Genomic DNA, 15,809 nt, shown 5'->3' on the forward strand with positions numbered 1-15,809 from the left:
GGGGCTGAATATGAGGAAAACACACACAGCAGAACAGAGGACAGTGCTCTGTGGGAGCATTCATGCTAGCCTGGACTAGTCATATCTGTTGGAGGTGGAGGTAAGGAGCTCAGCAGCAGTCAGCAGTGAAAGACTCTTTGCTGGGTGAAGGCCATGTGCAATGCTCATGTAGCAGAATCACTGTGAGCCCGGAGACACCCCCTAGAACGTCAAAGAGCTTCGCTGTAACCCTGGGAATGAGCTGGATGTGCCACCAGGGATATTTCTCAAGGGACCCTTACACACCCTTTTTCATCCCATTCTAGGAACCAGGAAAAGCTACAATTTCCTCCCAACCGTAAAGAACTAAAAATTAATATTAAACAGCCTACAGGTCTGGGGTGCCACCAAGCAGATTCTTCATTTTAGAGAGACCCAAGAGACCTGAGGGAGCGTCATTTTCCTGTGTCTTTCATAGTACTTCACAAGCTGACTGAATTTGTTCATTAATAACAGTAGTGGAAATAAAAAATCTCGTAATCAAGTGCTTTGAAGATGAGTTTTCATGTGGCCCCTGGAACCAGCAAACCAATGCTAGAGACCAAGCTTGTCTATCCTTTTGACAGGTACTAGGGGTGGTCCCACCAGTGTTAAGCCTTACACTGCAAGTATAGAAGAATAATTGGGATTGAAACCTGACCTGGCCTATTCTACATGTTCATTCTAATATATTTTAAGGCACACATATAATATTTAATATATCTTAAGGCATTTTTTGAGCACAGCAGCTCAAAAAAACTTGGCATAAACATACTTGAGGTATAAGATTCATAGCATTCGCTCCCCTCATCTGGTCTTCATTTTCCTCTGCTTAGCTGCAGTCAGCCCAATTCAAGCCAAGCACAACATTTTTTATTAATATAATTGGAAGTTATAAATGAAACTGTAGAAGTCAGAGACAGAGAGGGGTGCACAAGCAGGACTGCTGTCTGAGGAGGAAGGAAACCGCTCTGTGCCACAGCTTCTCTGGGGAGCCAGCACCCCCTGCTCCCTGCCACCCCAGCCTTGACCTGCTGATGGCCATCACCCACTGGCTCGCTGCTGACCAAGGAGAAAAAACAGGAAGGAGCAATTCAGTCTTGTTAAACTGCAACAACTCCCTGGTTTGGAAAAGATCTCTTTTCAAACCAGGGTGGGCTCAGTTTGATGTAGCTTTATTGGTTATCATCTCTGACACAGCCACTTGAATGTGTACTTACTGAAAATGAGGTGTTTTCTCATGCTGCCGGGGAATACAGAAATGAGAACAAAAAGAAGCCACATCATGGTACATCATGGTAATGTTTTACACCACGAGAGATAAAAGTCATCTTAATTTATTTTCAAATTTCTAAATAGAGATTGGTTCTAATCTAATACTTAAATAATCACTGATATTTTGAGCTAAACCCCATATAATAGGCAACCATGATTGAAGGAAAGGGGAAACTTACAAATACGTACACACACAAAGACAAGAAACATGTCAACACCACTTTACCACTTTTGTATTTTATTGTGGAACTGAGTTTGTTTCCTTTACATCAAATATCCTCAATGGAAGAGGGGATATTGCACACAAATATCATAAAAGCACTACATATTACTTTCACTGGAAACTAATTTTCTACATTAGATATGACTGGATAGAATAGAAGTGATGCAGGATTATAAGACATAATACCATACACAGCTGCAGACTGACACAAACACCATTCAGAACAAGAGAGAGGAGGTGTGTGAGGTGCTTCTCAGCCAGCAACAAGACTGTTTCTTTCCATGGTTTGGAAGATAATGGCTGCATGCAAATGCGTGAAAGCATATTTCAGATTTGCTCTTTTACAATTGTGATTACAGCCCAGTCTTGAAGAGGTAGCTCCGGCCATTTGGAGCTCCTAGCAAGTCTAGTGCAGAGAAGCTTTGTATTATTTTTCTCCCTTTTTCTTTTTCTCTCCTTTCAATATTTTTATGCAATTGTTTTATTTAGTTATTTAATTTTTAGATTTTTTTGTAAAGTCACAACAAACAGACTATTTTTTCTTTTTTTCCTTTTATTTTAAATAGCAAACATTTTTAAACTGGGTGAATAGTATACTTGCATTCTAAGAAATGCTTACCCTTAGTTGGTTTTAGTGTTTTGTTCAATTATTAAGTGAAAAGATGAAAGCTTACAGTTTCTTCCAAGTGTAAGTATTATACTTTTTCCTTTTCTAATAAATCCAGACCAACAAAATTACTATTTCTCTCAAAACATCATTACTGAGCAAGAACCTCTGGCGACAGATGAACAGAGAGAAGCATATGACATAAATGTTCCAAATGCACAGTAAGCGCTCTTTGGAGCTGACTTGCTTGTGGCGGGAGGGATTGAAAATTCAATTAACAAATCAATTAAATCTTACTAAAATGAGTACCGGAACTCTCCTAAATAGTGTAAGCTATTGCAGACAATAAAGAAAAAGAAAGAAAAAAAAAAAAACAACATTCATATGTACGGTTAGCTCCATTCACCACAGCATGTAAGGTAATTAAAAAAAAAAACAAAAGTGAATTTTTGAAAGATGGGGTGAAAAGTAAAGGTCAATGAAGTCAGGCCCACCACAGGACTTTGAAAAGGCATGCAAGAGAGGCCCTGTCTAAGTTCAGGAGTGGGAGGTGATCTCTAAAGTTAATTCTTCATTGAATTTTATTAAGCAGTATACTTAGTAGCATAAAGATCATGACTGGGATGCTATTATGGATAACACCATCATTTAAATGGAGTGTCCTTTACACTCAGACACTGAATCTTTATAATTAGAGTAATCAATAACAAACCATGCTCCTAGAAATCTATGCCGATCAACAGCACTCATCATTAATGTACATGGTACATTTTGATGACTGTTCTAAGCTAATTGTGTAGTATTATAACTAGCACAGTTAGATTAGTTCCACAGGCAGGAAAGACATTAAGGGCAAGAGGAGCTAATGGAGGAGGGAGTTCATCGCTGTGTTGCACCCAGGGGTGGTTGCCATTTAAAAGGGAATGGATGGAACAGGCATTACAAAACCTCAGAAGAGCCAGGCTGGGCTTTTAATATTATTGTAACAGAAAAAAAAAATAATAATAATAAAAAAATGCACATTTTAAAGTCAGCTGTAACTACATTATTATTATTTTTTTAAGTAGAACTAATGCTTGAGCCATCACAAACTTGCTTGGGGAGATTTAAGGCTTAATTCTAATTTAATTTACAGTAGGATTGAATGACTGTAACTTCCCTGATTGTAGTGAAATTGATCTTGACTCTCAGTGGTGTGGGATTTATCTCAGGACCACTTCTGTACTTAAAACAGATTTTCTTCCAAAGCAGAGGTACAAACTGTTTCAGATTTTGTCATAAAATCAGAAAATCTGTTGATCTGTTCCCACTCAAAATGTTTGAGATCTTACCTATGTAAGAAAGTAGACAAAGCAGAAAGAATTGAAGAAACAATACAACTATTCTGCCAAATATTTTGCCTATAACTTTGAAAACTATGTATTACTAACATAATTTTAAGTAAATTATTATGAGCCCAGCAAACATGCTTACTTTCACAATACATTTCCACCTGCCTTTTGTGCCATAGTCATTCTGAGTTATTCTTAACAACTTAAAAGGTATAGCAATAAATAAAACAGCATTGCTAGAGATACCTAAAAAAAGAAGACATTAAAAATAAATCAAAAACCCCAACAATTGACAAACAGTAATTCACAGCATTAAATGGGCCTCAGGAGCCCATATTTAAAGGACCCTAAAGCAGGATTAAAAAAATCATAAAAATTAGGAGTGCAAACTTATACCTAACAAAAATATCCTAACTATGTAAATTTGAAATAAATTAGAAGTAAAGAAAATAAAATGAGGTCATAGTTCACTACATTGTGAAACTTAATATCAGCCATAACAGTGAATCATACAGACCAGCACATATCTCCATTTCGGAGGCCTTTATACCTTCTTTAAATTCTGATTTGCAAAGCTTCTACAAAGTATTTTTTTTTTCATTGGGGTAAAACTTCTGAGACTAAAAAATCCAAACTGTCTTAAATCATGGAACTGTTCTACATGCTGTTCCTCTGCAGGCAGTCTAGAGAAGGAAAGAAAGGGGAAAAGAAGGGAGAAAGGAAAGGAAAGGAAAGGAAAGGAAAGGAAAGGAAAGGAAAGGAAAGGAAAGGAAAGGAAAGGAAAGGAAAGGAAAGGAAAGGAAAGGAAAGGAAAGGAAAGGAAAGGAAAGGAAAGGAAAGGAAAGGAAAGGAAAGGAAAGGAAAGGAAAGGAAAGGAAAGGAAAGGAAAGGAAAGGAAAGGAAAGGAAAGGAAAGGAAAGGATTTATTTTAGCTTATTGCTTATTCTATCTTTTCTCAAGATCTTGTGAGGGTTGAGAATGTAGACACTTGTAAATATTAGGCAATCAACATTTCAAATTCCATTTTCTTTCATCATCAATAGATTAATTTTATCATTAGGGTGCCCCCTCTGCACCTATCCCCAAAAAAGGTTTTGGCAGTTGACTATTTTCAATAAATTTTAGTTTAATATCCATTCTCACTAGAACCTTAAACAACATTATTCATTTATCTTACAAAACTACTAAAAAAACTGCCTTCACCTGAAAAATTTTTCTTTGCGTTTTCCTGTAAATGAAAACTTTTGTTAAAAATTCATCTATTAAAAGTTCACACATTGCTAAAAAAAGGTTTCTGTACATTTGTTCCCATATTCATTCTTAAATTAAACAAATAAAATAATGTAAGACAAAGGAAGGTTGAATACTGTACAGACTCGCAGGTAACCTTTTTATCATTCTGAAAATTTCACTAAGTTTTGCAACTCTGATACTGGACACCACTTCAATCCTGCTTCCACAGTACAAAAGAAGCTTTCAAAAGAAATGCTTGTCTTGCCTTCTTCTGCTGTCCAGGTGCACCAATGAAGTGTTCACATGACTAAGATATGTAATTCATAGCACCGAGCCATTTGACCAGTCAGATAGGTTTCTAGTACCACACATGCACACTCACACTTCTTTACTGGTGTAACTATGATCCTACACTGGTGTTTATAAATTTGCTGTCTCAACAGTAAAAAATAAGTGCATCGAGTTTCTTTGTACATTCAAGTCACTTTCTAAGGCAAATTGTCTACTGTATGTACTCCCAACTGCTTTGGTATTTTGCTTCAGTCAATCAACAGTTGACATGGGTGTTTAAGCATGTGGACTGGTCAATTCTGAGTGGAGTAAGTGGACTTTTGCTGGGAGTATGCCTTAGACCAATAATTCTGGATGTTAAAAGGAAGGTTTTAGAGTTCTGGATGGGGTTCAGACAATGTGCATATTTGGCCTATGATTGTTATGGTATGTCAGTATGCAGAGTTCAAATTAAAGTGGAAAACTGCTAATGAGAGTTTTAAGTTTTATGTCCTTTCCTAGCCACGTTCTCTTTCTTTGCATTTTCCAGCTAACTTAACTCTGTAAAGTAAGGACCCCCTTTGTGATAGCTCGGATTGATACAAATTTAAAACTTTCTTTTCATATGAGAGCATAAGCAGACTGCAGTAAGCGATACATCTATTGCCATAAGACTAATGCAGATCTAATTATTTTTTACTTTCTCCTCCTACCCCTCTCTCTCTTTCTCTCTTGTTGTGTTTCTTTAGAGGGCAAATGCCTCTACCTGGCAGAAGTCAGTTATGGTTGCTAGTGCATGGTTTCCAAACGTTCAGCGGAGATGAAACTGGATCTGTATTTTCGCAGTAATTTGAACCCTACTATAGGAATACTGTTACTTCCCTTAGCAATCAGCAAAGACTGAAAAATATTAGTGACTTGCATCACCGTGACACAGTATAGCATTTGGCAGGTATATAGTTCAGCAGTTGAAATAGATGGGTTGAATTTTTAGAAAAGGTGTTTTCAAACTGAAGAATTTCTGGAAACAAAGTTTAACGTTGTGGTGCGTGGTCTTGTTCTTACAGTTCAATCTTGCATGCGGGAAAAGATTCATCTTGCATAACAACCGTGCTGCTGCTTGCCAAAACCATGATGTTGAGGTCCTGCTGTTTCTCGTGGGTCTCTTGGTACCATTCTCTCATCACTTCTGAGTCATGTGTTGGGATTAAGGTCACCTGCAACATGAAAAAGTAGAGCTTCTCAGGCATGAGCAACAGAAGAAAATCATAAGAAAAATGGCTTTGTTAAAAGTGCCAACCAACAGCTACATTTCCCTTTTGGAAAGATCATATCTTTATGCAGTAAATAATAAGATAAATTTATGGATAAAAAGAAATTAAAAAACCTGCTTCTGTAAAGTGCTCAAATACAGCTTTTCAGAGAAGGAGCAAGGTATAGTCTGCACTGATATCCCTTCTGATTATGGCCTATTTATTTATTTACTTATCACATTGGAAAGGCACAAGGAGTTTCCAAGTGTACATGGTTGCTGTACAAACCACAGAATGTTATTTTTTTCTTTCCTACATGCAAACTGAAAGGTTAGCAAACCCAGATCATTTATGGTATAATAATAACGTGAAACAGCGAAATGGCCCTGTAAATAATGCATTTCCAACCATTGTATTCTACAGGGTCAGGTCAGAAGAGCAAGGAATGGAGGTGCAGCTGACCACAACTCCATACTTCACTCATGTACCACAGCTCCGTACTTCACTCATGTGTCCTCTCACTGGTTTCACCACTGATGAAATGAGGTGCCCTAGCTGGGAACCTCCTGTCCAGAGCAGTGGCTGTCCACTCTACAGGTGCACTGGCTACCCATGGTTGCTTCTCAGAAAAGTTTTAATTTCCAGGCAGAAATACTAGCAAAGAGCCTACCTGCATGTTGCTCTCCCACTGGGCCTTGCCCTCCAGCAGGGAGTCCAGAACAGCCCTGCTTGGCTCCTCGGCTGCGGCATCGTTCCCGCTCACCACGTAGTAGGATGACCGGACCCTCTTGAAAAACTCAACGTCAACATTCTTACTGTTGCTGTGGTTGGGAATGTACACCAGATCCAAATACACTGGAGGTCCTGGAGGCACAGCTGTAGATTTTGCTGACTTAGTAGTCCCAGGTCCTTTGGAAATCAAACAACAAAAGAATACATCCCGGGGTGGTTAAAAACATGTATTTATTAGTGACCATTAAAATCATTGAGGTGATACTCCTTAAAATAGCTACTGCTGGTTAAGTGTTACAGTTGTACTTCTGTGTCTTCTGAAACAATTATGGCATTACCCTCCTACACCTAATGACACTTTCCAGCTTTGTCAAATCCAAATGCTGATTGTACTAGGAAGAAAAAACCTGAACATATGTAACTAACTATATAATACAATAAAAACTCACTGCCACATAACCAACAATTGACTGAACATTTCCCAGTAATACGCTACTATTATCCAACAATTACTACACAAATCTGTGATTACTGAATTACCATTCAATAAATGGCAGCCTTAATTTCTAAGTTAAAAAGCACAGCTTTTTGAAAATCTCAGATCTGCATGATGATGAAACATAGGGTCACACAGGGAGCCATGCAGATTTGAAGCTATCTTTATTTATATACAAAAATTGGCCACATCACAAAAAGCAGGGGGAAGAAACTGCAATGCATAGTGCAGTGGCTAAGAAGAGCTTCATTCAAAAGGAAGTCCAAATTTTAAACACTCACATAGTTACAAAAAATCTGCTTTTGCCATACACTGGATCACAGTGTGAACTGGCAATGAGGGTTCAATCAGTAATCGTATTCAGATAATGGCCATTTATTGATTACTAGCCTCCTTGTGATGTTATAGAGGATAAAGTTTGGAAAACTAAATTATCTGAGCAGTATCCTTTATTTAGGGTCACATATTGAAAGGCCAGAAAAGTCCATTAGAATTGTCTATCTTGATCTGATATTCATCAGAGGACAATATGCCAAACAAGCATCATAATATGAAAATATTTCCTGAATTAGAGCAGTTTTAACCATTGGGTATGTTACAAAATCTTTTACCATCTTTTATCACAATAATAATAATAATAATAATAATAAAATATATCAATGATACATCTTCTGGAATTGTGGACACTAACTTTGAGTACAATATTGGGCATTTTACTTTAAACCTAAATGTCAATATCAAATAAGAGTCTTGTCTTAAGCTCTAGCATATGCCTGGGAAATATGCTTCAAGGAAAAATAATCTAATATAGAACTAAAGTTCTAGAGAAATGTACAGCATGAGGAACTAAACTGCTGTTTTGAAAGGCATCTACTAACAGAGACATGCGAACTATGGTATAAGAAATGAACAGTGTACTACTTCAAATGGGAGAGCTATGGACATGAATGTTGGTTTGCTTGTACTGAATCCCAGACCTGCTGGGAGTAAAAAGCTTTCAAGAAATTTCAGTCCTGTTGGTAACAGTAAAATCAGAGTATCCTCAAAACTCTGTAATAAGATCTGCTGGAAACAACCTATTAGCACAATGCCTTCTTCAGTAATTTAATATGTATTTTATTACTACTTAGAAGGCACAACAGTCATTCAAAATGACACTAACTTTCCACATGTTGAGTCATCATTGATGGCATAAGACTTTAACCGGATTATGTGATATACATGCTTAGCTCACTGAAAGTGCTCTTGCTACTGTTATAATTTTTTTAAATACTCTTTTTAAAAATAATCCAGCAAAGTAATAAAAGCATCCGATGTCCTACAGCACCTCGCCTCTTACAACATTAAACTGTGTTAGTTTATGTTAAGAGCATTGTGCCTACATAATTCTGGAAATGAATAAAGTGGACCACTCCACTGCTAATTTCACTTAACCTACAAGAGTAGTACTTTTAATTCTATTAGTCAGTTAACACTTTAGACAGCTGGTACTAAGCTTTTTTATACTTGAGGTACTTGAACTAATTCTTTACATCTCTGCAAACTGACACATCAAGTTTCTCAGATTAAAAGAATTAAGTCAGAGAATTTCATTCATTTAAATGGGTCGTTTACATACTGTGCTTGTATCTAAAACATGGACTTTCTTTGGGGGTTTGCTGAAAACCACATTCTCAACTGATATAAAGGCAATCTAACTTCACTATCTTAACAACTAGAGAGCTCTTATGTGCTTTTACCTGTGGTTGCGGTCTTTGCTGACTTGGATGCTGTTGTATTTGCTGCATTCTTGGTGTCCTTATCTTTCTCTTCTACTCGGGACTTTACTTCTGGATTAGAGATATTTTTGGTTGCCTTCTCCACAGACTCCTTCTTTTTTGGAGAAGCTGTTTTGGAAGTTTTTTCTAAAGATTCTTTCACAGCTGGCTTTGGTGAAGCCACTTGTTTTGATTTACCATCACTTTTTTTAACAGGAGAAGATGACTTGGTCTTAGTACCTTGCTTTTTTGTTTTCGTCTTTTCCTTGAGGTCCTTCTTTAAAGGTTTACCCAGATTCTGGTCAACAGGCAAAGCCTCTGGATCAACCATGGAGACATCAGGGTGCCTAGGGGAAGGGCTGCGATCCTGCATTGGGACCGGTGGTGGGTCAATGTGTTTGTATGTAATTGTCTTGTCTGTTGGAATGGTTTCTGACTCATCTTCCGAGTCAATGTTAGCATCTGCAGTGATGGAAGGGCATTCCTCAGTCTCAGGGGGAACATCTGAATCCGTCTGAGATGGGGCAGACTCGCTCACTGAAGTGGGAGGTGTTTCATCACACTGCCGTCCCTGCTGCTTTCCCCCGGAGGGTGGCTGGGCTCCCCCAGACTGAGTTAATGGCTTTTCTTGATCTTGAGACTGCTCTTCACTTGCAAACCACTCAAGGGGATTAGGGTTGATAAATGAAGGTGAAAGTTCAGTTTTAGGATGCTTATATTCGCAGGAGGACACAAGGCATAAATCAACATCTTGACGAGATTCTGCTAATGATTTTCCTGGAGTAAAATGTGCACTTGCTTCATAGGAATAGCTGGTAGGTTCAGGTGACCTGGTGGCTTGCTCAGTTGTCTCAAATGAATAATCTGTGGCTTCAGGTGAGCTGGTGGATTTTCCAGTTGTCTCGTAGGAGTAAGCTGTGGCCTCTGGTGACCTAGTGGTTCTCCCAGTTGTCTCATAGCAGTAGTCCATGGTTTCTGGTGACTTAGTGGTTTTCCCTGTTGCCTCAAATGAATAATCCATAGCATCAAGTGATTTGGTAGCTTTCCCAATTCTCTCATAGGAATAATCTGTGACATCAAGTGATTTGGTGGTTTTCCCAATTATCTCATAGGAATAATCTGTGGCCTCAGGTGATCTGGTGGTTTTGCCTGTTGTCTCATAGGAATAATCTGTGTCCCCAGGTGACCTGGTGGTTTTTCCTGTCATATCATAGGAATAATCTGTTTCACCAGGTGACCTGGTGGCTTTCCCTGTCATCTCGTAGGAGTAATCTGTGGCCCCTGGTGACCTGGTGGTTTTCCCTGTCATCTCATAGGAGTAATCTGTGGCTTCAGGTGACCTAGAAGTTTTCCCTGTTGTCTCATAGGAATAATCTGTGGCTTCAGGCGATTTAGTAGATTTTCCAACTGCCTCATAGGAGTAGCTAATATCTTCTGGTGATCTAGCAGTTTTTTCTGTGGCCTCATAAGAATAACTAAGTTCCTCTGGTGACCTGCTGCTTTTCTCTGAATCTTCTTTTTCTGGGCTGAATAAAGGTTCTGGGCTGTGCTTTTCTAGGGGTTCCTGTAATGTCACAGCCTGGTAACCAAAGGCTTTGTCAGAGGACACTTCCAATGACAATGAAGATGCATGACTAGCTGACACTGCTTCTGTGACTGCAGGAGGCGAATCTGGAAAACTAGGAGAGTATAGAGGAGAAGATTCCCTTGGACTTAATGGAGATAGATCAGACTTTGGTGACAGCTTTTCTCCTAGGCTCTGCACCTTTTCTGAGGTAAGAGAAGAATGAAGTGACATATCTCTGGGTGGAGCGGCACCTGCAAATGTTTCCTCTGGCAGTGGAGAAGTTACCTGGGAAGGAGTATGAGCTGATGAACTTGAAGATGAAGCTTCAATTTGAGAAACTGAAATAATTTCTGAAATATCCTTCTCTTGAGAGTAAGATGTCTGCTCCACAGGCGAAATCTTCTGTGCAAAAGTAGGCTCCTGTATATCTGAAGGGCTATAATCTACTTCTGTTGGTCCATTTTCAGATATATGATGTATGCTAGTGCCTACAGGAGGATATTCAGGAGATTGCCTGCTGAAATCCATTGCTAAAGACTGCTCAGGGGATTCCTGACCAAATTCTACTGACATAGTTGACTGTTCAGGAGATCTGTGATCATGCACTGGGGTTCTTGATTTTGCAGTTTTAGGTGAGAAATCTGGTGGAGAAATTGACATAGGCCTTGGGCACTCCTCCTTAGATGGAGACATTTCTGTTTCCTGAAATGTTGTTGGTGTTTGTACAACTGACACTGAAAGGGAATCGTCAACTTCTGTTGAGTGGGGAGATCCAACCTCAGCATGCAAAGAGGGGGATACATCATCAGTAGTTGGTTCTGGAAATGAACTAGTAGCAACAGATGCTGTGGAGACAGAAGCTACTCCTTCAATATGAGAATATGTGTCTTCTGCTACGACCTCATCAACAGGAGTTGCAGACTTATCAGAAACAGTGCCTTCAGAAATTGACATTTTTGTGTCCTCTTTTAAGGAACCAAACTGACTGATATCTATTTGAGTAGGTGAGAGATCACCCGTCAACTTCCTCTCATCCAAGACCAGTGAAGACTGGGAGCTGCTGGGTTCTGTATCCTCCATTCTTCTCTCTAGGCTGAAGCCTTCCTTAATTACCATAAACTCCATGCTTTTTTCATCTTGTCTTTCTTGGAAAAGCCCCACTGAGCTGGCTTCAGAAGCTGGGCTCATTTGAACTGGTGATTTTTCTTTTTCAGGTTTCCCCTCAGAAGGACTTCCATAATCTCTGGTGGGAGACTTTACATCAGCACTCAAAAATGTATCATAAGCGGTCTCTGAACCTATCAGTGGTGGACTCCGTAGAGGTGAGAGAACCTTTTCAATAGGAGATTCTGAATCTGGCACAGGCTCATCCATTGGGCTTATTCTGGGTTTTGCAGACTCATCTTTGACTTCGCTGAATTCAAAGCTAACTGGAGCTTCTGTTGACTTTTCACTTGTTTCAGAGGGAAGCTGACTGGATTTTTCATCAGTGGGAGACTGATAATAAGGTGTGTGACCAGCACTACCAGCAGCAGACTGTGAGGGAGATGCTACTTCTAATGTTTTATCTTCAGGGCTTGCACAGTGCTCTTCAGCAACTTCTTGACGTACACTGGGCAATGCAGCAACGGGGGCAGGCTCAGCCAAGACCTTGATCTCATTAGGAATGAGTGAAAAGTTGACACTGCGTTCACCCAGTGGTGTTTTGGCAACTGGTGATGGAGGGGACAAACTATCAGCTGGACTCTTGGCTGGACTAAGTTTTCCAGAAACATCTTCTGGACAGGTTTCTTTGATTTCTAATTTGGCAGTGCCTTGGATTTCACTTTCTTTTTGCCGGTACACATCCTGGAACACAGATTTGCAGAATTTGTCTTCCTCTAATGAAGAAGGTGGTGAGATGGTAGAAGCTGAGGCATTATAGTCTTTACCTTCTGTGGCCTCTGTTTTGGATCCTTCTGATAATCCATTAAGAGCATCTGGAAGTGGAGAAAGTTTAGGCCTACCAAACTCTTGAGAGTACAGTGATGTCTCGTACTTGGTAATATTCACATACTCCTGAGACGGTGACTCACTTTCCTCATTGTTAGTTTCATCACTCATAACATCCCGGGGCGTAGACATTTCATCCATTGGAGTCGGTTCACTAGATATTTCAATGGTAGACTGTGTATAACCCGAAGTAGCAGTGAATTCCTCAGGTTGATCTTCTCTATTTTCTTCATCAGAAACAGTGGCTTCACTTTCTGAACCACCAGGTAATGTCTCATCATGGATTGAAGAGGCTGGTTCAACTGCTGGAGACTGAGGCTCTGAGCGTTTTGTTGGTGTAATAATGAGTAGGCCATATTTATCTTCAACTTCACCAGCTTCTGCAGCTTTGTCTACCACAGCCATCACATAGTCTTCTTCAGCTTCTATTTTTTCAGTCTCCTCTTCATCTCTGATGTCTTCTGCTTTGTCTTCTTCTTCTTCTTCAGTCTCTTCAGTTTCTGCCTTTTCTACTGCTTCTTCCCTGTCCTCCTCAGCCCGTTCATCTGATGCCTCATAATCTGCCTTTTCGATATATTTTTCATCTTTGATATTAGCATCTGTTTCAGCCATTATTTCTTCTGCACTCTTACCCACTTTTCTTGCTTCTTCCATGTATGGTTTTGTGGTGTCAAGTGGTGTCTTTTCTTCCTCATCTTCACCTCGTTCTTCAGCTTCTTCTGTCTCTGCCTTCTCCTCATAATCTCCTGCTTCAGATGATTCTTCCAGGCCAGTTCCCTCATCTTCAAACTTTTCATTGTCATCAACCCTGTGCTTTTCCACAGGTTCTAATTCTTCAGGTGTCTGTCCACACTCACCCTCAGCCTCTGTGGTAGTTATGCCTTCGTCAGAGGACTCAGCAGGTCCTTCATTGTCTAATTTTTCCTTTTGGATATCAAAGGCCTCTTTTTGTTCTTTGCCGGAGAGCTTCAATTCATCCTCAATGAGTGCAACCTGAGGTTTTGTTGTTTTTATTGTTTCCACTTCTTCAGCTTTTAATTCTTCAAAATCCTTTGTTAAATCTTCTGGTGAAGACATAAGGGACCTCTCTGCCTCAAGTTCTTTTCCGCTAGCTGTAATTTCTGCAGCTGCTACAGCAGCTACTGTTGTGGCAGCAGCTCCAACGGCTGCAAGGGCAGCTTGTGCTCCACTGACTTTGATCTCCTTCTTCACAGTCTTAATTTTTCCCTTTTCCTTTGGTTTTCCAGCAGGTACTGCTTCTTTTTTAGCAGGTTCCTCCTTCTTTTGTGGTTTAGGTTTTGCTGCTGGCTTTTTGGTTTCAGCTGAAGGAGTGGGTGTCTTCTTTGTTTCTTTAGGAACCTTTTTGATGTCCTTTTTGGCTTCTTTTTCTTCCTTCTTAACTTCTTTTTTCTCTTCTTTTTTAGCTTCTTTCTTCACTTCCTTTGGTGGAGCTTCTTTCTTCACTTCCTTCTTAATTTCCTTCTTCTCCTCCTTTTTCACCTCTTTTTTAACTTCTTTCTTGATCTCTTCTTTTTTGGGTTTTTCCTCTTTTTTGATGGGAGTTTTCTCCTCCTTTTTAGCAACCTCTTTCTTTGTTTTTTCTTTTTCCTCTTTCTTTTCTTCAGCTTTTGCTTTGACTTCCTTTTTCACTGGTTTCTCCTTTGTCACTTTTGGTTTTACATCTGTAGCTTGTTTTTCAGGAGTTTCAGATTTCAGTAATTGTTCTTCCTTACTTGTTATATCTTTTTCTGCCACTATAGGTTTGGCTTCTGGTTTTGCTGGTTTCTCTTTTTTAACTGGAACTTTTTCTTTGCTTTCTAATTTCTGAGTCTTTTCTGGTGCTGGACTAGGCTTTGCAGGCTCTGGAGTTTCTTCTTTAGATTCTTTTCTGGCAGTCTTGCTTGGTGGTGTCTTTGCAGCAGGCTTGAGACTCTCCTTGCTGTCAGTTCGCTGTTTCAACTTTGCTTGTTTCACAGCTGGACTAGCAATGTTTCCAGTTAGGTCTTTTTGTGTAACCATTGGTTGTTTAAGGAAGTCCAAGTGTTTGAGCTTTTCTAGTCCTTCTAGAATATTATACTGGGTGCTGTTTCCAGGAAACAGAACTCGAATTATTTTTTCTGCAGGATTAGCTGGATGCCACACAATCAGGGATGAAACAGAAGTGAAATAGGATAATGGAATGTCTAGTTCTTGGCCATTTGGTAGCAGAAATTCAGCTTTATCTCTGTTAGTACCACTCCACTGTTGCATAAAATATTGCATCTCTTTGCTACTTTTGACAGGATTAAGCACATACATCTCAAGTTTGCCAACTCCCATTTTCTGAAATAAAATAATGGGGTCAATGGTATTTCCCACATTTCTGAAAAGAGGTTCTGGTTTCATAGACAATTTATTTAAATACTGGAGTGTAAAGCAAGCTTCTTCGACACTCCTTTTAACTCTAATGTTAGGATCCAGATTCTTCAGGTTCTCAGGTACATTAAGGAATACAACTCCTAAATCAGGTGAGATCAGATTTTTCATCCAGTCACTGTTGGTAGTAGACCCTTGAGACTGCTCCTCTTCTAATTCAGCTATTTTTCTCTGAAGCATGCTATTGATTCCTGGCAGGTTATCATCTCCGATGTGAGTGAGTAGAATAGAATCTACCCTGTCCAAATGCCGGATAAGCTTCCAAAAGCAAGATTTTCTTTCAGATCCTCCATTGATAAGCATGTTGAATCCATTCACCGCAAACAATGCAGAGTCTCCTCTTCCACCCGGGAAAATATAACAGCAGGGTTTGGAGAGTTTCAAGAAGCCTCCTGAGGTTGGAGGTTCCAAAATGTCAAAGGGTGATGGCACTTCTACCGATTCTGACAGATACTCTGTAAATTCAGAAAGTCCTTCCATTTCAGGCAATATGGAAGATGAGTTGAGCTTAATGTTAATGAAGTCTTGAAGGTTGTGTCGATCAAGATTGGAATTTTTCCAGTCCCCTTCCTCAGGGCAGAAAAGAGTTAAGCTGGCTTTGTTGGCAGGATGTGTGGTGCTCAATAATTCACCAATCTAG

At 39.5% G+C, this 15,809-nt stretch overlaps 1 protein-coding gene across 1 annotated transcript in view; it reads right to left on the minus strand.

Moving 5' to 3' along the window:
• Nucleotides 1–1,514: 1,514 nt before the first annotated feature.
• MAP1B (microtubule associated protein 1B) overlaps nucleotides 1,515–15,809 on the minus strand; it is a 71,247-nt gene continuing 56,952 nt past the window's right edge. The window contains exons 5-7 of the mRNA XM_038169916.2: nucleotides 9,178–15,805; nucleotides 6,881–7,119; nucleotides 1,515–6,174 (exon numbers count right to left, since the gene is read on the minus strand). Coding sequence (XP_038025844.2) covers nucleotides 6,019–6,174; nucleotides 6,881–7,119; nucleotides 9,178–15,805 — 7,023 coding nt within the window. The 3' untranslated portion in view covers nucleotides 1,515–6,018. The remainder of the gene's footprint in view (nucleotides 6,175–6,880; nucleotides 7,120–9,177; nucleotides 15,806–15,809) is intronic.

This window comes from Anas platyrhynchos, chromosome Z (genome assembly GCF_047663525.1).
Source record: "Anas platyrhynchos isolate ZD024472 breed Pekin duck chromosome Z, IASCAAS_PekinDuck_T2T, whole genome shotgun sequence".
Lineage (NCBI taxonomy): Eukaryota > Metazoa > Chordata > Aves > Anseriformes > Anatidae > Anas > Anas platyrhynchos.